General features: G+C 46.6%; 1 protein-coding gene across 2 annotated transcripts in view; it reads right to left on the minus strand.

Annotated features, from left to right (window-relative positions):
• Positions 1-24477, minus strand: part of LOC122565415 (excitatory amino acid transporter 1-like) — a 303209-nt gene that overhangs the window by 157824 nt on the left and 120908 nt on the right. For both annotated transcript variants that reach the window (XM_087975411.1, XM_087975417.1), the window contains exon 2: positions 7847-8099. In XM_087975411.1, coding sequence (XP_087831537.1) covers positions 7847-7985 — 139 coding nt within the window. In that variant the 5' untranslated portion in view covers positions 7986-8099. The remainder of the gene's footprint in view (positions 1-7846; positions 8100-24477) is intronic.

Here is a 24477-nt window from a genome sequence, read left to right on the forward strand (position 1 = left end):
CAGTGTCTTGGCCTTTATTAATAGAGGGATTGAGTCCCAGAGCCAGGATGTTATGCTGCAGCTGTACAAAGCTCTGGTACGGCCACACATGGAGTATTGTGTACAGTTCTGGTTACTGCATTATAAGAAGGATGTGGAAATTTTGGAAAGGGTGCAGAGGAGATTTACTAGGATGTTGCCTGGTATGGAAGGAATGTCTTACGAGGAAAGGCTGAGGGACTTGAGGCTGTTATCGTTAGAGAGAAGAAGGTTGAGAGGTGACTTAATAGAGACATACAAGATAATCAGAGGGTTAGATAGGGTGGACAGGGAGAGCCTTTTTCCAAGTATAGGGATGGCAAACATGAGGGGACACAACTTTAAAATGAGGGGAGATAGGTATAAGACAGATGTCAGAGGTAGTTTCTTTACTCAGAGAGTAGTAAGGTATGGAATGCTTTGCCTGCAACGGTAGTAGATTTGCCAAGTTTAAGTGCATTTAAGTCATCATTGGACAGGCATATGGACGTACATGGAATAGTGTAGGTGGGAAGGGCTTCAGATTAGTATGATAGGGCAGCACAACATCGAGGGCCGAAGGGCCTGTACTGCGCTGTAGTGTTCTATGTTCTATGTTCTATGGTCTCTACATTGGGGACACAAGACACCAACTCACAGAGTGGTTCAGGGAACATACCACCAACCAACCTCACTGCCCTGTGGCTGGCATTTCAACTCCCCCTCCCACTCCTCCAAGGACATGCAAGTCCTGGACCTCCTCCAAGCCCCCCACCACCTGAAAGAAAAACACCTCATCTTATGCCTTGGGACCCTTCAACCACACAACATCAACATCAACTTCACCCGTTTCCTTATCTCCCCTCCCCCCACCTCATCCCGAATCCAAACCTCCAGATTGGCAACGCACTCTTGACCTGTCCTACCTGTCCACCTTCCTTCTCATCTATCTGCTCTACCCTCCACACTGACCTATCAAAACTACCCAACAATTAAGGGGAGTCAGGAGCTGAGTTGAGTATGGTAGCCAGTACAACAGAGAAAGTGATAGAAAAGCTAAAAAGTCTAAAAATTGATAAATCTCCTGGCCCTGATGGGCTACATCCTGGAGTTCTGAGGGAGGTGGCTGAGGAAATAGCGGAGGCACTGACTGTGATCTTTCAAAAATCACTGGAGTCAGGGAAATACCCAGATGATTGGAAAATCGCTGTTGTAACCCCCTTATTCAAGAAAGGATCAAGACAAAAGATGGAAAATTATAGGCTGATTAGCCTAACCTTGGTTGTAGGTGAAATTCTAGAATCCATCTTTAAGGATGAGGTTTCTAAATTCTTAGAAGTGCAGGGTTGGATTAGACCAAGTCAGCATGGATTTAGTAAGGGGAGATCATGCTTGACAAACCTGTTGGAGTTCTTTGAAGAAGTGACGAGTAGGTTAGACCAGGGAAACCCAGTGGATGTTATCCATCTACGCTTCCAAAAGGCCTTTGATAAGGTGCCTCACAGGAGGGTGTTGAGTAAGGTGAGGGCCCATGGTGTTCGAGGTGAGCTACTGGCATGGATTGGGGATTGGCTGTCTGACAGAAGGCAGAGAGTTGGGATAAAAGGTTCTTTTTCGGAATGGCAGCCGGTGACAAGCGGTGTCCCGCAGGGTTCAGTGTTGGGGCCGCAGCTGTTCACATTATATATTAATGATCTGGAGGAAGGGACTGGGGGAATTCTGGCAAAGTTTGCCGATGATATGAAGATAGGTGGACAGGCAGGTAGTACTGAGGAAGTGGGGAGGCTGCAGAAGGATCTAGACAGTTTGGGAGAGTGGTCCAGGTCATGGCTGATGGAATTCAATGTGAGAAAATGCGAGGTCTTGCACTTTGGAAAAAAGAATACAAGCATGGACTACTTTCTAAACGGTGAGAAAATTCGTAAAGCCAAAGTACAAAGGGATCTGGGAGTGCGTGTCCAGGATTCTCTAAAGGTAAACATGTAGGTTGAGTCCGTGATTAAGAAAGTGAATTTAAAGTTGTCATTTATCTCAAGAGGGTTGGAATATAAAAGCACCGTTGTGCTACTGAGACTTTATAAAGCTCTGGTTAGGCCCCATTTGGAGTACTGTGTCCAGTTTTGGGCCCTACACCTCAGGAAGGACATACTGGCACTGGAGCGTGTCCAGCGGAGATTCACACGGATGATCCCTGGAATGGTAGGTCTAACATATGAGGAACGGCTGAGGATCCTGGGATTGTACTCATTGGAGTTTAGAAGGTTGAGGGGAGAGCTAATAGAAACTTTCAAGATAATGCATGGCTTAGAAAGGGTGGACGTTGGGAGGTTGTTTACGTTAGGTGGGGAGACTAGGACCCATGGGCACAGCCTTAGAATTAGAGGCGGTCAATTTAGAATGGAAATGAGGAGACATTTCTTCAGCCAGAGAGTGGTGGGCCTGTGGAATTCATTGCCACGGAGTGCAGTGGAGGCCAGGACGGTAAATGTCTTCAAGGCAGAGATTGTTAAATTCTTGATCTCGCAAGGAATTAAGGGCTACGGGGAGAGTGTGGGTAAGTGGAATTGAAATGCCCATCAGCCATGATTAAATGGTGGAGTGGACTTGATGAGTCGAATGGCCTTACTTCCACTCCTATGTCTTATGTTCTTATGGTCTTACCCTCCCCGCTCCCCCTCCCTCCACCTGCACCTACCTATCGCTTTCCCAGCTACCTTTCCCCCACCCAGACCTTCCTATTTATCTCTCAGGCCCTTCCCCAACACCTGCCCCAACCCCAATATTCCTCATGAAGGGCTTATGCCCAAAATGTCAACTCTCCTGCTCTTTGGATGCTGCCTGACCTGCTGCGCTTTTCCAGCATTACCCTTTTCAATTCTGACTCTCCAGCATCTGCAGTCCTCACTTTCTCCAGGTTGTAACTGAACGAGAATGAGACCAATATCCCTGTGGTGCTGTTTGCTAGTGTAATTGATGCAGTTAAAAATCACACAACACCAGATTGTAGTCTAACAGGTTTATCTGGAAATACAAACTTTTGGAGTGTTGCTCCTTCATCAGGTAGTTAGTGGGGGCAATATCACAGGACACAGAATTTATAGTAAAAGATCAAAGTGTCATACAACTAATATGATGTATTGAACAATCTATATTGCTGTTAAATTTTTTAATCACTTCGAATGGGTTGCAGGTTTCATAGAACATAGAACAGTACAGCACAATACAGGCCCTTCGGCCCTTGATGTTCTGTCGGCCTTTTATCCTACTCTAAGATCAGACTAACCTACATACCCTTCATTGTACTATCATCCATGTGCCTATCCAAGAGTCACTTAAATGTCCCTAATGTGTCTGACTCTACTACCACCGCTGGCAGTGCATTCCACACACCCACCACTCTCTGTGTAAAGAACCGACCTCTGACATCTCCCCTAAACCTTCCTTATGCCCCCTTTTGATAGACATTTCCGCCTTGGGTAAAAGTCTCTGGCTATTCACTCTTCCTTTGCATCTCAACACCTTGTACACCTCTACCAAGTCACCTCTCATTCTTCTTTGCTCCAGTGAGAAAAGCCTTACCTCCCTCAACCTTTCTTCATAAGACATGCCCCAGGCAGCATCCTGGTAAACCTCCTCTGCACCCTCACTAAAGCTTCCACATCGTTCCTATAATGAGGTGCCCGAAACTGAACACAATATTCCAAGTGTGGTCTAACCAGGGCCGTACAGAGCTGTAATGTAACCTCAAGGCTCTTAAATTCAATTCTCCTGTTAATGAAAACTAACACGCCTCATGCCTTTTTAACAACCTTGTAAACATGGAGGGATCTACGGACATGGACCCTAAGTTCCCTCTGTTTCTCCACACTGCCAAGAATCCTGCCTCTAACCCTGTATTCTGCATTCAAATTCCACCTTCCAAAGTGAATCACTTCACACTTTACCAGGTTGATCTTCTTCTGCCACTTCTCTTTCAGCCCATTATCGATTCTGTCAATGTCCCGTTGCAACCTACAACAGCCCTCCATACTAACCACAACTCCACCAACCTATGAGTCCATCAGCAAACTTACTAACCCACCCTTCCACTTCCTCACCCAAGCCATTTATAAAAATCACAAAGAGCAGAGGTCCTAAAACAGATTCCTGTGGAACACCACTTGCCACGAAGTATACACACACACACACACACACACACACACACCACACACACACCCACCCACCCACACACACACACCCACCCACCCACACACACACCCACCCACCCACACACACACACACCCACACACCCACACACCCACACACCCATCCACACACCCACCCACCCACACACACACCCACCCACACCCACACACACACCCACCCACACCCACACACACACACACGCTCTCCATCACATGCATGTGCACACACATATAAGTCCATGGGGTGAATTTGCATTTTCAGATCTGTATTTTGTTCAAAAGAGCACACAATCTGTCGGCAGTCAGTCCATGTGACATTTTCTAAATTTCTGCTTTGGAAATCGAACCAGTCTGACTGAAGGTTGGGATATAGACAGACTCTAACTTGAAAGAAGTTTTGGGATTTACATATTAATGAATTGAAACCTGCAACCCCATTCTAAGTTATTGAAGACTTAACAGCAATCTAGGTTTGTTCAATGTATCGCATCAGTGGTATCACACTTTGATCTTTTTACTATAAATTCTGTGTCCTATGATCCTGCCGTACTAGCTGCCTGATGAAAGAGCAGCGCTCCGAAAGCCAGTACTTCCAAATAAACCTATTGGACTTGGTGTTGAAGAGTGTGTTGCTGGAAAAGCAGAGCCGGTCAGGCAGCATCCAAGGAGCACAGGAATCAACGTTTCAGGCGGGAGTCCTTCACCGGGAACGAGGTTTATGGGCCGGGGGGCTGTGAGATAAATGGGAGGGGGGTGGGGCTGGGGGAAAGGTAGCTGGGAATGTGATAGGTAGATGAAGGTGATAGGTCAGAGAGGAGGGTGGAGCAGATAGGTGGGAAGGAGGATGGCCAGGTCAGGAGGGTGGTGTTCAAGAGGGCGATGCCAAGTTGGAAGGTTGGAACTGGGATAAGGTGGGAGGGAGGGGAAATGAGGAAACTGGTGAAATCCACATTGATCTCATGTGGTTGGAGAGTCCCAAGACAGAAGATGAGGTGTCATTCCTTCAGGTATTGAGTGGTTAAGGTTTGGCGATGGAGGAGGCCCAGGACCTGGCGGAGTGGGAGGAGGAGTTAGAGTGTTCAGCCACAGGGTGGTGAGATTGTTTAGTGCGTGTCCCAGAGATGTTGTCTGAAACATTCCGCAAGTTGATGTCCTGTCTCCCCGATATACAGACCACATCGTAATAACGGACACAGTAAATGACATTTGTGGAGTTACAGGTAAATTTCTGTTGGATGTGGAAGGCTCCTTTGGGGCTTGGAGGGAGGTGAGGGGGGATGTGTGGGCGCTGGTTTTGCAATTCCTGCAGTGCCGGGGGAAGGTGTCGGGTATGGAGGGTGGGTTGGTGGAGCGTGTGGACCTAACAAGGGAGTCATGGAGGGAATGGTCTCTGCAAAATACAGATAGGGGTGGTGGAGGTTGATGTGTTTTATCTAGAGGTTGGTGGGGTGGAAGGTGAGGGGGAGTTCTGTCTTTGTTGCAGTTGGAGGGGTGGGGTTCAAGGATGGATGTGCAGGAAGTGGAGGAGATGTGCTGGAGGGCAACTTTAACCACGTGGGAGGGGAAATTACGGTCTTTGAAGAAGGAGGCCATTGGGGATGTTCTATAGTGAATTTGATCCTGTTGTGTGATTTTTAAATTTGTCCACCCTAGTCTAACATGGGCATGTCCACATCAGTGTAATTGGTGGCATTTTGAACTAAATTGATCAGGAGTTGGATAACATGGTAGAGGTACAATGGGGTTGAGGCATAGATAAATATAGAATAGAAGCCAAGTCAGTGACAGCCAGAGAATTTTTAGTCGAGGTGGGGCACAAGGGAGCACACCAAGTTTGGATCACCTTTATTTTAGTGCAAGGGATCTAGCAAGTGACAGAGAAGTTGAGGATGCTGATTAACACGTGGGACGTGATATCATTGCTATCACAGAGACATCATTGAGGGAGGGCCAGCACTGGCAGTTCAATATTCGAGAGAGGATGAAGAGGAAATGCACAGGCATGTTGCGTGGGCAGAAGTGATTAAGCGATGAAGAGAAGCTGGATAGATTGGCTTGTGTTTGTTACAGCAGAGATGAGTAAGGGGAGGGTCTAAATATTCAAAATTATGAATGGCACACAGAATAAATGGCAAGAAATCTTTCCACTTACTAGAAGAATCAATAACTGGGGGGGGGGGGAATGGATTTAGGGTGAGGGCAGGAGCTTTAGCGAATATTTAAGGACCAATTGCTTTCAATTGATGGCTATATGGAAGTCACTGGCTAAAAGGGTGGGAGAAGTGGAACTACCACACGTTAACTATTTATAAATAAAGAACCTCATATGCTGTAAATCAGAAACAAAAACAGAAATTGCTGGAAACGCTCAGTGGGTCTGGCAGCATCTGTGGAGAGAATCAGAGTTAACATTTCAGAGCGTGACCCTTCCTCAGAACATTTATATGAGCACTTAAAAGGACAGAGAGGTACAAGGCTACAGACCAAGTGCTGAAAAATGGATTAATACTTGATACTTGATGAGTGGCCTCTTTCCATGTTGAAACTACTCTAACTCTGTGTCTCAATAGATGCAGATTGTTCTTTTCCACTAAACTTTTTAAAAGTTCCTTCATAGGATGTGGGAATCGCTGTCTGGGCCAGCATTTATTGTCCATTCCTAATTGCCCAGAGGGTCTGGAATCACATGTAGCCTAAACCAAGTAAGGATGACAGATTTCCTTGATACTGGTTAGTATAGCTAGCTTTGAACTCCAGATTTTTGTTGAATTCAGATTTTACCACCTGCCATGGAGAAATTCAATTATGCCCCAGACTGGGGGCTGGGGGTCTGCATTTCTAGCCACCAAGTGTACATATCTTAGAACACAATGTTGGAGTGAGGGGCAGGAGAATCGACGTTTCAGGTATCAGGAAAATGAAGGGCTTATGCCCGAAACGTCCATTCTCCTGCTCCTCGGATGCTGCCTGACCTGCTGTGCTTTTCCAGCAACACACTTTTGACTCTGATCTCCAGCATCTACAGTCCTCACTTTCTCCTGGAGTGAGGGACAGAGTGCTTTTTTGGGCAGTGGGATTTAGTTTAGGATTGGGACAAGTTTATGGGAACAGGATAATAGGAATCAGTTTCAATTAATACAGAATGAAGAACCAATGCATTAACGGACCATTTTGGGTCAAGAGCTGTTATTTGTCAGGAGAGGGAAGACAATGGACATATGGCATTATCAATATATTACGAATCCAGAGACCCAAGTCATGTTCTGGGACCTAGTTTTGAATCCCGCCATGACAGATGGTGAAATTAGAACTCAAGGAAAACAAATCTAGATTGAAGAGTCTCATGATGAAAATGAGACTGTTCACAATTGTTGGAAAACCCATCTAGTTCACTAATGTCCTACAGGGATGGAAACTGTTGTCTTTACCTGGTCTGGTGTACATATGACTTCAGACCAACTGCAATGTGTTTGATTCTTACATGCCCTCTGGATATTTAAGGTTGGGCAATAAATGCTGGCTTGGCCAGCGATGCCCTGTGAATGAATGAATGAAAAAAAGGTAAGTGATGGAAATCCTGAGGAGGAAATGCATGTCTTGGGGAAGGATACAATAATGTGCAGTCAGCAAACTGAAGTTGGGTTGATGTGTTTTCCAATACTAACCAATAACCACAGCCACCACAGTGAACAGCACAAATCCATTGTTCTTCATGAATTTCTTCACATCGTCTTTGGAGATCCTCTGAACCTGTTTCTTCGCTAATGTTGTTCGTTTGTGTAAGCCTTGCTGGATTCGGTCCATTGTCTTTACAGCAGTAATCTTTTCTGTGGTGTTTCTAATCGCTCACACAAGTCCTGGAGTGGACAATCCTACTTGATCCAACAGCTTGAGACTCAAACCACTGCAGGCAAACAGCTATAAAATCAAACCAAATAATTAAATTAAATATATAACTCAAAATTCTGAAAAGATGTTTTTAATCACCAATCGAGAAGTATAGTTGATAGATAAATACCATCATGGTGTATGTGTGGGACAAATTAACACAACTCGAGGCCATGGGGATGAATCATCACTCCTCAGTCACCAACTCCAGTCTTCCACATTAAATCAGGCAATAAAAAAAGCTCAGGAGCAAGAGATATAACTTTGCATTTACGAATAAAAATCAGGTGTTATTATTGTATTTAGTGGCAATTTGAACGCAAATGTAGGGATCTAATTATGATTACCGCCCCCTCAACCATGATCTCACCAAGCCATCATCTCCCGGACCGTACACAACCTCAGGAGATCTCCCACCTACAGCTTCCAACCTCATAGTTCGGGAACCCCACACCACCCGGTTCTACCTCCTTCCCAAGATCCACAAGCCTAACTACCCCGGCTAACCCATTGTCTCAGCATGCTCCTGCCCCACCAAACTCATCTCAACCTACCTTGATACTGTCCTATCCCTAGTCTAGGAACTCCCCACATACGTTCGAGACACCAACAATGCCCTCCACTTCCTCCAAGACTTCCATTTCCCTGGCGCCCAACGCCTCATCTTCACTATGGACATCCAATCCCTCTACACCTCCATCCGCCATGACCAGGATCTCCAAGCCCTCTGTTTTTTCCTCTCCCGATGTCCCCACCAGTACCCTTCCACCGACACTCTCATTCTTTTGGCTGAACTGGTCCTCACCCTCAACAATTTCTTTTTCGAATCCTCCCACTTGCTCCAGACGAAAGGGTTAGCTATGTCTGTCTCTTTGCGGGTATGTAGAATAGTCCATCTTCCGCAGTTACACCAGCACCACTCCCCACCTCTTCCTCCATTACATTGATGACTGCATCGACACCACCTCGTACTCCCACGAGGAGGTTGACCAGTTCATCAATTTCACCAACACATTCTACCCCGACCTTAAATTCACCTGGACCATCTCTGATACTTCTCTCCCTTTCCTGGACCTCTCCATCTCCATCAATGACAACCGATTCAACACCGACATTTTTTACAAACCCACCGACTCCCACAGCTACCTGGATTACACCTCTCCCACCCTACCTCCTGTAAAAATGCCATCCCGTATTCCCAATTCCTCCGCCTCCGCCGTATCTGCTCCCAGGAGGACCAGTTCCACCATAGAACACACCAGATGGCCTCCTTCTTTAAAGACCGTAATTTCCCCTCCCACATGGTTGACGATGCCTTCCAACGCATCTCATCCATGTCCCGCACCTCTGCCCTCAAGCCCCACCCCTCTAACCGTAACAAGGACAGAATAGCCCCAGTCCTCACTTTCCACTTCACCAAACTCCGCATAAACCGCATCATCCGCCGACATTTCCGCTACCTACAAACGGACCCCACCACCAGAGATATATTTCCCTCCCTACCCCTAACCGCTTTCCGCAAAGACTGTTCACTCTGTGACTACCTGGTCAGATCCATGCTCCCTAACAACCCACCCTCCCCTCCTGGCACCCTCCCCTGCCACCGCAGGAATTGCGAAACCACCTCCCTCACCTTCATCCAAGGCCCCAAAAGAGCCTTCCACATCAATAGGGCGGCACGGTGGCTCAGTGGTTAGCACTACTGCTCGCAGCACCAGGGACCCAGGTTCAATTCCAGCCTTGGGCGACTGTCTGCATGGAGTTTGCACATTCTCCCCGTGTCTGCGTGGGTTTCCTCCAGGTGCTCCAGTTTCCTCCCACAATCCAAAGATGTGCCGGCCAGGTAAATTGGCCGTGCTAAATTGCCCGTAGTGTTAGGTGCATGAGTAGGGGAATGGGTCTGGGTGGGTAACTCTTCGGAGGGTCGGTGTGGACTTGTAGGACTGAAAGGCCTGTTTCCGCATGGTAGGGAATCTAATCTAATCCATCAAAGTTTCACCTGCGCATCCACCAATGACATTTATTGTGTCTGTTGCTCCCGATGCGGTCTCCTCTACATTGGGGAGACTGGGCGCCTCCTAGCAGAGCGCTTTAGGGAACATCTCCGAGATACTCACACCAATCAACCAAACCGCCCCGTGGCCCAACATTTCAACTCCCCCTCCCACTCTGCCGAGGACATGGAGGTCCTGGGCCTCCTTCACCACTGCTCCCTCACCACCTGACGGAAGATGAGAACGCCTCATCTTCCGCCTTGGAACCTTTCAACCCCAGGGCATCAATGTGGACATCACCAGTTTTCTCATCTCCCTTCCCCCACCTCGCCAGTTTCAAACTTCCAAGTTCAGCACCGTTCTTGTGACCTGTCTCACCTGTCAATCTTCCTTCCCACCTAGCCGTTCCAACCTATCACCTTTACCTCTTCCTCCATCCACCTATTGCACTCTCAACTACCTTCTCCTAAGCCCCACTCCCTCTCATTTATCTCTCCACCCCAGAGGCTTCCAGCCTCATTCCTGATGAAGGGCACCTGCCTGAAACATCGATTTTCCTGACCTGCTGTACTTTTCCAGCACCACTCTAATCTCCAGCATCTACAGTCCTCACTTTTGCCTATCTGATTATGAGGATCAGACTTGACAAAAATTTGTCACCTGGTTGAAAGTGACAAAGATAGACTGTAGGAAGCTTTCAATGGATGCGTCGGGGTTGGAGGAAGAGGGCACTGTTGGTCTGATCAGCAAGTTTGCAGATGACACAAAGGTTGGTGGAGTGGTAGAAAGCATAGGGGACTGTCAAAGAATACAGGATAATATAGATAGCCTGGAAAGTTGGGTGGAGAAGTGGCAGATGGAGTTCAATTCAGGCAAATGTGAGGTGATGCATTTTATGAAGTCTAATTCTGGAGCCTACTATACTGTAAATGGAAGAGCCTTGAGAAAAGTTGATGAGCAGAGAGATCTGGGAGAACAGGTCCATTGTACCCTGAAAGTTTCTGCACAGGCGGGTAGAGTGGTCAAGAAGGCATATGGTATGCTTGCCTTCATCGGACGGGGTATTGAGTATAAGAGCTGGCAAGTCATGTTAACATTGTACAAGACATTGGTTCGGCTGCATTTAGAATACTGTGTACAGTTCTGGTCGCCACATTACCAAAAGGATGTGGACACTTTGGAGAGGGTGCAGAGAAGGTTTATGAGGATGTTGCCTGGTATGGAAGGTGCTAGCTATGAAGAGAGGTTGACTAGGTTAGAATTATTTTCATTAGAAAAAAGGAGATTGAGGGGGGATCCTGATTGAGGTTTATAAAATCGTGAAGGGTATAGACAGGGTAGATAGAGAGAAGCTTTTTCCCAGGCTGAGGGATTCAATAACGAGAGATCACGCGTTCAAGGTGAGAGGTGAAACGTTTAAGGGGCATACACGTGGAAAATACTTTACACAGAGGGCGATAGGTGCCTGGAACAAATTGCCACCAGAGGTAGTAGAGGCAGGCCCAGTAGATTCATTCATGGACAGATGCGTGAGTAGGTGGGGAGCAGAGAGATACAGATGATTAGGACCTGGGCGATAGGTTTAGACAGTGGATTTGGATCGGCTCAGGCTTGGAGGGCCGAAGGGCCTGTTCCTGGGCTGTAAATTGTCTTTGTTGTTTGTTGTTTGACAGGCTGAAAGGACTGGATGGCCTACTTTGCTCCTATTCATATGTTAAAATGTTTGTTTGAAGTTCAGAGGAGTGCGAAGTGTTGCATTTGTGAAGGTCAAACAAAGCAAAAGAATGCAAAATCAATGGGAGAATACTGAGAGGTTTAGAGCGAATGAAGGATCTAGAAGGTAATGTCCACAGAGTCCGAGGACTGTGGGAGTGGTCAATAAGATGGTTAGGAAGGCATAGAACATCATTTCCTTTGTTAGCCAAGATAGAGAATAAAAGAGCAAGGAGTTTATAAATCATTAGTTAGACCACAACTGGTCACCATCTCGTAAAAGAGGTGGAATTGCATTTGAAAGGGATGGAAGAGATTTTTAAAAATTTACGCATGGGATTTGGACATCACTGGCTGGCCAGCATTTTTATTGCTCTCTTTGCCCATGAGGAAGTGGTAGTGAGCTGCCATCTTGAACCACTGCAGACTGTGTGCTATAAGCTGATGCACAATGCTCTGGGGAAAGGAATTCCAGGATTTTGACACCGGTGGAATGATGAGAAATTTTCAAGTCAGAATGGTGAGTGGCTTGGACTGGTTCTTGAAGTCGGTGGTTTGGAAGGTACAAACTAAGGATCTTTGGTGACTTTCTGTTGCTAGCACTGCTGCCTCACAGCGCCAGGGACCCGGGTTCAATTCCAGCCTCGGACGACTGTCTGTGTGGAGTTTGCACATTCTGCCTGGGTCTTATGGGAATAGTGTGGATCTGGGTGGGATGCCCTTTGGAGGGGTTGAATGGCCTGCTTCCCCTTCCACGCTGTAGGGATTCTATGATCTCCCTCATTACACACTCTCCATTTGTTACCGGAATTTCCCCATCCATTTTTTGGGGTGGTACGGTGGCTCAGTGGATAGCACTGCTGCCTCACAGCACCAGGGTCACAGGTTCGATTCCAGCCTCAGGCAACTGTCTGTGTGGAGTTTGCACATTCTCCCTATGTCTGCGTAGGTTTCCTCCGGGTGTCCGGTTTCCTCCCACAGTCCAAAGATGTGCAGGTCAGGTGAATTGGCCATGCTAAATTGCCCGTAGTGTTAGGTGCATTAGTCAGAGGGGAATGGGTCTGGGTGGGTTACTCTTTGGAGGGTCGGTGTGGAATTGTTGGGCTGTAGGGCCTGTTTCCGCACTGTAGGGAATCTGTAAGGATGTGGAAGCTTTAGAGAGAGTGCAGAGGAGGTTCACCAGGATGTTGCCTAGTCTTCAAGTATTTTAAAGAAAGAGAGAGATAGGTTCACGATTAGTAAGGAGATTATGGGGAGAAGGCAGGAGAATGAGGTTGAGGAACATCAACCATATTCAAATGCTGGAGAAGACTTGATGAGCCAAATGGCCTAATTCTGTTCAATGGCTGATGCTACTCAAATCCTCTTGCTATGAAGGCCGACATACTACTTTCCAAAACACTATGCTGCACTTGCATGCTGTCTTTCAGCAACTGTTGTATAAGCACACCCAAGTCTCAGTGCACATCCTTCTTTTCCAATCTATCTCTATTCAGATAATAATTTGCCTTCCTGTTTTTGCTGTTAAAGTGGATAACCTCACATTTATCCACAGTATACTTCATCTCCCATCTTCCCACTCACTGAGTTTGTCCAAATCACAGAGAAACATCTCTGCCTCCTCCTCATAGTTCATCCTCCCTCCCAGTTTTGTATTATCTGCCATTGTGGAGATACTGCATTGAATTCCCTCATCTGAGTCATGAACATATGAATAGCTGATCAGTGTGATATCCCATTAGTCACTGCCTGCCACTTACAAAAAGACCCATTTATTCCCACTCTCTGTTTACTGTTTGCCATCCAGTGCTCCATCCATGTCAGTGCATCCCCCCCAATCCCATGTGCTTTATTTTTACTTGTTCAGGTGGGACCTTATTGGAACCTTCATGAAAGTCCAGGTTAACTAGATTCCTGCTCATTAATTCCACAAGTTACATCCTCAAAGAGTTCCAGTAGATTTGTCAAGCAAGGATATCCCTTTCATAAATCCATGCTGACTTAGAGTCAGACAGCACGGAAACAGAGTCTTCAGTCCAACCCGTCCATACTGACCAGAATTCCAAACTAAACCAGTGCCACCTGCCAAGCTTACTTGTCTAATCCAGTCCCTGTTTTCCAACTGCTTTGTTATTAAATCTTTCATAATGGACTTGAACATTCAATAATTTTCTGTTTTCTCTCTATCTGCAGATGCTGGAGATCAGAGTAAAAGAGTATGGTGCTGGAAAAGCACAGCCGGTCAGGCAGCATCCGAGGAGCAGGAGAATCAATGTTTTGGGCATAAGCCCTTCATCGTTCCTGATTTAAGAACATCCAGATGCTTCTTAAATATTGCTAGAGAACTTGCCTCCACCATCCTCTCAAGCAGTGTGTTTTATATTTCTGCCACTCTCTGGGTGAAAAATCTTTCCTCAGATCACCTCGAAATCACTTACTCTGCACTGTATGCTCTCTGAGGTTAGACATGCCTGTAATGAGGAAGAGGTTCTTGTATAATTTTGTATACCTGTCAAAGATGGCTTCTTCTTTCCTAAAAGCTGTTCCTTTTCTCAAGGAAACTCTGCCCTTGGTTTTTTTTCAGAGGTGTAATAAAATGCTCCTGGTGCTAATAAGACTGGCTTGGTACAGAGATTAAAGGATATTGAAAGGCCTTTTTGTTTATATGTAAACAGATGAAACTTCAGGCCGAAGTGGTCATGTTTTAGAAGTGACCCGTATAATGAAAAGGGAGTGGTCAGCTCTCTAGCTTGGCAGTTTAATTCAGTCCAGAACTAGTTGGGAGTTCAACAATGAGCTGTGTGGAAACAGTTTGCTAAAGTCTCTTTCTGCCTTTCTAACCTCAACCTATAAGCATCTGTTACATTTTCTTTTACTGTGTTTTAAGAGGGTTTGCTTATTGGGACTGTTGTGTATATTCAGAACAGCATCATTAAGTCTAGTTTGGATAAACTGAGTTCTGTCAGGGTTCTTTATTCTTTTTTTTGTGTTTCATTGTGTAATTTTGTGATTACGTTTTTTTTGTCTGTTTTCAAACCTTGTAGTCAACCTCGCTGTCTTACTCCGGGTATTTTTCACTGTACACTTACCAAAACAAATTGCAAAGTTATGCTCTGGGTTGCCTGCTCAAGAATGCTTTGAGTGGTCTGTTCCTGAGCTTCCTCTGTTCTAGGGAAAACAAACTCAGTCTATTCAGTCACTCCTCATAACTGAGACTTTCCATCCCAGGCAGCGCCCTGGTGAATCTCCTTTGCACCGTCTCCAGTGCAATTTCATCCTTTCAATCGTGACCAGAATTGCACACAGCATTCCAAATGATCAACGATGTAATCTATGTTTCATAGAGTCATACCAAGACTTCCTTCCTCCAATATCTTGTCTTTGGGGTTCTGAAGGGAGAGGGTGACCACATAGGTGCCAATGACATAGGTAGAAAGAGGGATTGGGATGTAAGGCAGGATTTCAGGGAGCTAGGGTGGAAGCTGAGAGCTAGAACAAACAGTTGTCATCTCTGGTTTGTTACCTGTGCCACGTGATAGCGAGGCGGGGAACAAGGAGAGATATCAGCTGAACCTCTGGCTGCAAGGATGGTGCAGGAGGGAGGGTTTCAGGTACTTGGATAATTGGGGCTCATTCTGGGGAAGGTGGGACCTCTACAAACAGGACGGTCTTCACTTGAACCAGAGGGGGACCAATATCCTGGGGGGAAATTTGCTGGTGCTATTCGGGTGATTTTTAACTAGCTCAGCAGGGGGATGGGAACCGGAGGTGTAGTTGCAGTGCACAGGAGGATGAGAGTAGGGAGGACAGGGACAGGATTTCATGGTCACAGGAATGTGCTGGCTGACAGCAAGCTGGTTTGAAGTGTGTCTACTTCAACGCCAGGAGTATCCGAAATAAGGTAGGTGAGCTTGCAGCATGGATAGGTACCTGGGACTTCGATGTTATGGCCATTTTGGAGACATGGATAGAGCAGGGTCAGGAATGGATGTTGCAGGTTCCAGGGTTTAGATCTTTCATTAATAACAGGGAGCCGTAATGTCATGCTGCAACTATACAAAACGCTAGTGTGACCGCACTTGGAATATTGTGTACAGTTCTGGTCACCTCATTACAGGAAGGATGTGAAAGCATTGGAAAAGGTACAAAGCAGATTTACCAGGATGTTGCCTGGTCTGGAGGGAAGCTCTTATGAGGAAAGGCTGAGAGACTTGGGTCTGCTCTTATTGGAAAGAAAAAGGCTTAGAGAGGATTTGATAGGGACATACAAGATGATCAGAGGATTAGATAGGGTCGACAGTGAAAGATCTTTTCCTATGATGATGATGTCGGCTTGTACAAGAGGGCATAACTACAAATTGAGGGGTGATAGATTTAAGATAGATGCCAGAGGCAGGTTCTTTACTCAGAGAGTGGTAAGGGCATGGAATGCCCTACCTGCCAACGTAGTTAACTCAGCCACATTAGGGGCATTTAAACAGTCCTTGGATAAGCCCGTGGATTATGATGGGATAGTGTAGGGGGATGGGCTTAGATTAGTTCACAGGTCTGCGCAACATCGAGGGCCTAAAGGCCTGTTCTGGGCTGGATTGGTGTATGTTCTAAATTGCATCACCTCACACTTATCAGGATTAAATTCCATCTGCCATTGTTCTGCCCAATTTACCAGCTGATCAATATGGGACTGTATCCTGACACCATCCTCATAATCCCCAATGTCTGTGTTATTTGCAAACTTCTACATTCATATCCAACAGAAAAAGAACAGAAAAGATTTCAGCACCAATCCCTGTGGTATGTTGCTGGTCACAGACTTCCAATCACCAAAGCAATCCTCCAAATCTTTCTTCACCTCCTTTTCACAAGCTAAGTTTGGATCCAGTTTGCCAACTCGTCCTTGACCCCATAGGCCCTTAGTTTGGGACCAACCTTCCATGTATGTAATTGGTGTGCCATCTCTTGGTTCCCCATCAATAAAGTCTCCTGTTTCTGATTGGAAGGGACCTCCTTTTGTTTTCACTAATCTTTTTTCTTCATTTACCTAAAGAACCCTCCTGAATAAATCTTTCCTGAACCCTCTTAAGTTTCACAACATCCTTTCTATAGCAGGCAGACTAGGATTCAACACTGTATTCCAACAGTGGCCTAACCAATGTCCTGTACAGCCGCAACATGACCTCCCAACTCCTGTACTCAATGCACTGACTAATAGAGGAAAGCATACGAAACACCTGCTTCACTATCCTCTCTACCTGTGACTCTACTTTCAAGAAACTATGAACCTGTACTTCAAGATCTCTTTGCTCAGCAACACTCCCCACACCCGAAGTCCAGTTCGGTTCTGGTCAGTGGTGGAGGGTTAAGATATCATGTGAAGTGAATTGAATTGGCTGAAGTCTGATATCTGTGATGCTGGGTAACTTTGCAGGTAGCTGAGATGGATCATCCACTCAGCACTTCTCGCTGATGCATGTTGCAAATATTCCTGCACTTTTCTTTTGCACTGATGTGCTGGGGTATTTCATCATTGAGGGTGGGGATAATTGTCCACCACCATTCTGAAATAATTCCACAGAGGCTGGTTTCCCATCACCAAGTTCCCCTTTGTTTAAACATGGAGCATCCTTGTCAAGATCCACCTCCCTCAGAGCCAGATCTCAGCGAGAACAGAACCCCTAAAAAACACTCCTGTTTATACCTGTCAGCCAGGGCTCCCTGATTGAATCAGATTAACAGTCCCAATCAGGGAACCCATATTTTATGAGGTCCACCTGACTGACCTTGTTACAATCTCTACATTCCTCCCCCTTTCAGTCCGAGGACATAGGCTTTTTTTTTAATATGTGACTCTGGGTCAGGTTCCTCCGGTCCTGCCTTTGATACGGTGGCATGTAATGCATGGTACCTCACCTCTTGAGCCAGGAGTGTCTCAGGAGAAATTACTTTGCCGCTTCAAGTGACCTTGTGTCAACCACGCCTCTTACCCGTGCAGAGCCATTCTCGTGGTTCCTACACCAAGCTTTGTCTGACAAAATAAGCTATCTCTCTTGCTTCGTGGAGTCATGTGTCTGACATTTCCATACGTGATGCCGTTTCACCAGCCCCCTCCTCACCCTAGTCCAGGAAGATCAGACTAACCCAAAAGGGAGGTATTCTATCTTTATAGTTGCATGAGGGGTGGTGCTATTATCACATAGGAACTGGAATAGTTTGGAATCTACTGAAGCTGTTTCTTTAAGCCTGCCTTAAAAGTTTGCACTGCTCTTTCTGCCAGACCATTGGATGATGGATGGTTTGCTGAATACTCTTTGATTTTAGGAAATGCTTCAATTTGCTGCTGGTAAACGATGGCCTGTTATCTCTAACCAACACATCCAGGGGTCCGTAAATGGGAAAAAATGCTCACAATTTTTCTATCATCGTCCCCGTGTTTGATGAATGAACGCCATGCATGTCCCTACAATTTCGAGTGGAAGTCCACAATGACTAAGAATGTTATCAGTCCTGCCATCCCGGGAATCAGTCTGGTGAACCTTTGCTGGACTCCCGCATTAACAAGAACGTTCTTTCTTAGACCTGGAGACCAAACGTGGACGCAATACTCAAGGTGTGGCCTCACCAAGACTTAGTATTAGCATTGGAGCCCACTGCTGTATTTGGCCTGAAGCTATGGGCAGTACTACCTTGTCCCCTTTAAGTCCTCTTTGTCTTCTCCCAGAGAGGAGTGAATCTGAGGGCTGTGCAGACTGGGTCCCTAGGTATATTCAAGACTGAGATAGACAGATTTTCAACCAGGAAGGGAATCAAGGGATATGGGGAAAAGGCAGCAAAGTGAAATAGAGGACTATCACATCAGCCATGATCTCATTGAATAGTCAATCAGACTCAATGAGTTGGTCAGCCTAATTCTGCAACTAAGTATTATGGTCTTAATAAAGCATTCAATATCCTACGCTTTATTAATAAGATTTAAGAACAGAGAGATTGTGCCAAACTTGTGCAAAACAATTGAAGAAGTGTGTCCAGTTCTCATACACTCACACACACACCCTCTCACAGACTTAAACCCCTTTACACTCACACTCACACACATTCACACATCCTCTCACAGACTTAAACCCCTTTACACTCACACTCACACACATTCACACATCCTCTCACAGACTTAAACCCCTTTACACTCACACTCACACACATTCACACACCCTCTCACAGACTTAAACCCCTTTACACTCACACACACACCCTCTCACACCCCTTTACACTCACACTCACACACATTCACACACCCTCTCACAGACTTAAACCCCTTTACACTCACACTCACACACATTCACACACCCTCTCACAGACTTAAACCCCTTTACACTCACACTCACACACACACCCTCTCACACCCCTTTACACTCACACTCACACACATTCACACACCCTCTCACAGACTTAAACCCCTTTACACTCACACTCACACACATTCACACACCCTCTCACAGACTTAAACCCCTTTACACTCACACTCACACACACACCCTCTCACACCCCTTTACACTCACACTCACACTCACACACACACCCTCTCACAGACAATCATAACCGTTCCCCCCAACAAACACACACACACCCACATGCACACGTACACATATATGTTTGTGGGGTGAATGTGTACATACAGAATTACATTTTACTTTGCTCAATAACTGCATGAATCCATGTAAGATTCTGTAAATCCATTTTTTAGATTAGAATCAGTGTGACCGTTGTGACACATGATTCGGAGGAGCCGGTGTCGGATTGGGGCAGACAAAGTTAAAAATCACACAACACCAGGTTATAGTCCAACAGGTTTATTCGGAAGCACTAGCTTTCGAAGCGTCGCTCCTTCATCAGGTGGTTTCGGGACAATTACCTGATGAAGGAGCAGTGCTCCAAAACCTAGTGCATCCGAATAAACCTGTTGGACTATAACCTGGTGTTGTGTGATTTTTAACATTTGGCACAGACAGCCACACAAGAAATTAACAGCTTCAATACCTGATCTGAGCCGACCTGACACCAATTGTTAAAGTGCATTTGAATATGTAACTTTTAAAAAAGGTTTCTCGATTTATATATGAAAGCACTGAAGCCAACACAGTCATTCTAAAAGATGAGAGTCTTAACAAAAAATCCAGGTCTTTATCAAAATATAATTTCAGTGACATCACACTGTAAACTTTTGCTATAAATTCGATGTCGTATAACCTTATACTCCACAATCACCTGATGAAGGAGCAGCGCTCTGAAAGCTGGTGCTTCCAGATAAACCTGTTGGACAATAACCTGGTGTTGTGTGATTTCTAACTTTCCAGGATCTCTATCTGCAATGGACAGTGTCTCACGGGTCTCTATCTGGAATGGACAGTATCTCGGGGTCTCTATCTGCAATGGACAGTGTCTCACGGGTCTCTATCTGCAATGGACAGTATCTCAGGGTCTCTATCTGCAATGGGCAGTGTCTCAGGGTCTCTATTTGCAACGGGCAGTGTCTCAGGGTGTCTATCTGCAATGGACAGTGTCTCGGGGTCTCTATCTGCAATGGGCAGTGTCTCACGGGTCTCTATCTGCAATGGACAGTGTCTCAGGGTCTCTATCTGCAATGGACAGTGTCTCGGCTGTCTCTATCTGCAATGGACAGTATCTCAGGGTCTCGAACTGGAATGGAGAGTGTCTAAGGGTCTGTATCTGGAATGGGCAGTGTCTCACGGATCTCTATCTGCAATGGACAGTGCCTCGGGGTCCCTATCTGCAATGGGCAGTGTCTCACGGGTCTCTATCTGCAATGGGCAGTGTCTCACGGGTCTCTATCTGCAATGGACAGTATCTCAGGGTCTCTATCTGCAATGGGCAGTGTCTCACGGGTCTCTATCTGCAATGGACAGTATCTCAGGGTCTCTATCTGCAATGGACAGTATCTTAGGGAATCTATCTGCAATGGTCAGTGTCTCAGGGGTCTCTATCTGCAATGGGCAGTATCTCAGGGTCTCTATCTGCAATGAACAGTGTCTTGGGGTCTCTATCTGCAATGGACAGTATCTCAGGGGTCTCTATCTGCAATGGACAGTGTCTCACGGGTCTCTATCTGCAATGGACAGTGTCTCGGGGTCTCTATCTGCAATGGACAGTGTCTCGGGGTCTCTATCTGCAATGGACAGCATCTCACGGGTCTCTATCTGCAAAGGGCAGTGTCTCCCAGGTCTCTATCTGCATGGACAGTATCTCAGGGTCTCTATCTGCAATGGACAGTGTCTCACGGGTCTCTATCTGCAATGAACAGAGTCTCGGGGTCTCTATCTGCAATGGGCAGTGTCTCACGGATCTCTATCTTCAATGGACAGTATCTCCGTGGTCTCTATCTGCAATGGGCAGCGTCTCGGGGTCTCTATCGGCAATGGACAGTGTCTCACGGGTCTCTAACTGCAATGGACAGTATCTCACGGGTCTCTATCTGCAATGGACAGTATCTCAGGGTCTCTATCTGCAATGGACAGTGTCTCAGGGTCTCTGTCTGCAATGGGCAGTGTCTCACGGGTCTCTATCTGCAATGGACAGTATCTCAGGAGCTCTATCAGCAATGGACAGTATCTCAGGGTCTCTATCTGCAATGGACAGTGTCTCAGGGTCTCTATCTGCAATGGGCAGTGTCTCACGGGTCTCTATCTGCAATGGACAGTGTCTTGGGGTCTCTATCTGCAAAACACAGTGTCTCAGTGGTCTCTATCTGAAATGGACAGTGTCTCAGGGGTCTCTATCTGCAATGGACAGTGTCTGGGGGTCTCTATCTGCAATGGGCAGTGTCTCACGGGTCTCTATCTGCAATGGACAGTATCTCAGGGTCTCTATCTGCAATGGACAGTGTCTCAGGATCTCTATCTGCAATGGACAGTGTCTCAGGGTCTCTATCTGCAAAACACAGTGTCTCAGTGGTCTCTATCTGAAATGGACAGTGTCTCAGGGGTCTCTATCTGCAATGGACAGTGTCTGGGGGTCTCTATCTGCAATGGGCAGTGTCTCACGGGTCTCTATCTGCAATGGACAGTATGTCAGGGTCTCTATCTGCAATGGACAGTATTTCAGGGTCTCTATCTGCAATGGACAGTGTCTCAGGGGTCTCTATCTGCAATGGGTAGTGTCTCATGGGTCTCTATCTGCAATGCACAGTATCTCAGGGTATCTATCTGCAATAGACAGTGTCTCACGGATCTCTATCGGCAATGGACAGTCTCTCGGGGTCTCTATCTGCAATGGACAGTGACTCACCGGTCTCTATCTGCAATGGACAGTGTCTCAGGGTCTCGATCTGAAATGGGCAGTGTCTCACGGGTCTCTATCTGCAATGGACAGTATCTCAGAGTCTCTATCTGCAATGGACAGTGTCCCGGGTCCCTATCTGCAAAGGGGAATGTCTCACGGGTCTCTATCTGCAATGGACAGTGTCTCACGGGTCTCTATCTGAAATGGACAGTATCTCAGGGTCTCTATCTGCAATGGACAGTGTCTCAGGATCTCTATCTGCAATGGGCAGTGTCTCACGGGTCTCTATCTGCAATGGACAGTGTCTCGGGGTCTCTATCTGCAATGGACAGTGTCTCGGGGTCTCTATATGCAATGGGCAGTGTCTCACGGGTCTCTATCTGCAATGGACAGTGTCTCACAGGTCTCTATCTGTAATGGGCAGTATCTCACGTGTCTCTATCTGCAATGGGCAGTGTCTCATGGGTCTCTATCTGCAATGGACAGTGTCTCGGGGTCTCTATCTGCAATGGACAGTGTCTCACGGGTCTCTATCTGCAATGGACAGTATCTCAGGGTCTCTATCTGCAATGGACAGTGTTTCTCGGTCCCTATCTGCAATGGACAGTGTCTCATGGGTCTCTATCTGCAATGCACAGTATCTCAGGGTATCTATCTGCAATAGACAGTGTCTCACGGATCTCTATCGGCAATGGACAGTCTCTCGGGGTCTCTATCTGCAATGGACAGTGACTCACCGGTCTCTATCTGCAATGGACAGTGTCTCAGGGTCTCGATCTGAAATGGGCAGTGTCTCACGGGTCTCTATCTGCAATGGACAGTATCTCAGAGTCTCTATCTGCAATGGACAGTGTCTCGGGTCCCTATCTGCAAAGGGGAATGTCTCACGGGTCTCTATCTGCAATGGACAGTATCTCACGGGTCTCTATCTGCAATGGACAGTATCTCAGGGTCTCTCTCTGCAATGGACAGTGTCTCAGGATCTCTATCTGCAATGGACAGTGTCTCAGGGTCTCTATCTGCAAAACACAGTGTCTCAGTGGTCTCTATCTGCAATGGGCAGTGACTCACGGGTCTCTATCTGCAATGGACAGTATGTCAGGGTCTCTATCTGCAATGGACAGTATTTCAGGGTCTCTATCTGCAATGGACAGTGTCTCAGGGGTCTCTATCTGCAATGGATAGCGTCTCATGGGTCTCTATCTGCAATGCACAGTATCTCAGGGTATCTATCTGCAATAGACAGTGTCTCACGGATCTCTATCGGCAATGGATAGTCTCTCGGGGTCTCTATCTGCAATGGACAGTGACTCACCGGTCTCTATCTGCAATGGACAGTGTCTCAGGGTCTCGATCTGAAATGGGCAGTGTCTCACGGGTCTCTATCTGCAATGGACAGTATCTCAGAGTCTCTATCTGCAATGGTCAGTGTCTCGGGTCCCTATCTGCAAAGGGGAATGTCTCACGGGTCTCTATCTGCAATGGACAGTGTCTCACGGGTCTCTATCTGAAATGGACAGTATCTCAGGGTCTCTATCTGCAATGGACAGTGTCTCAGGGTCTCTATCTGCAATGGGCAGTGTCTCACGGGTCTCTATCTGCAATGGACAGTGTCTCGGGGTCTCTATCTGCAATGGACAGTGTCTCGGGGTCTCTATATGCAATGGGCAGTGTCTCACGGGTCTCTATCTGCAATGGACAGTGTCTCACAGGTCTCTATCTGCAATGGGCAGTATCTCACGTGTCTCTATCTGCAATGGGCAGTGTCTCATGGGTCTCTATCTGCAATGGACAGTGTCTCGGGGTCTCTATCTGCAATGGACAGTGTCTCACGGGTCTCTATCTGCAATGGACAGTATCTCAGGGTCTCTATCTGCAATGGACAGTGTTTCTCGGTCCCTATCTGCAATGGACAGTGTCTCGGGGTCCCTATCTGCAATGGACAGTGTCTCACGGGTCTCTATCTGCAATGGACAGTGTCTCGGGGTCTCTATCTGCAATGGACAGTGTCTCATGGGTCTCTATCTGCAATGGACAGTGTCTCAGTGATCTCTATCTGAAATAGGCAGTGTCTCGGGGTCTCTATCTGCAATGGACAGTGTCTCATGGGTCTCTATCTGCAATGGACAGTGTCTCAGTGATCTCTATCTGAAATAGGCAGTGTCTCACGGGTCTCTATCTGCAATGGACAGTGCCTCGGGGTCCCTATCTGCAATGGGCAGTGTCTCACGGGTCTCGATTTGCAATGGACAGTGTCTCACGGGTCTCTATCTGCAATGGACAGTATCTCAGGGTCTCTATCTGCAATGCACAGTATCTTAGGGTCTCTATCTGCAATGGACAGTGACTCACGGGTCTCTATCTGCAATGGACAGTATCTCAGGGTCTCTATCTGCAATGGACAGTATTTC

The sequence above is a fragment of the Chiloscyllium plagiosum genome, unplaced genomic scaffold, assembly GCF_037043375.1.
Source record: "Chiloscyllium plagiosum isolate Xiang-an unplaced genomic scaffold, Cpla_swu_hap1 HiC_scaffold_2, whole genome shotgun sequence".
Lineage (NCBI taxonomy): Eukaryota > Metazoa > Chordata > Chondrichthyes > Orectolobiformes > Hemiscylliidae > Chiloscyllium > Chiloscyllium plagiosum.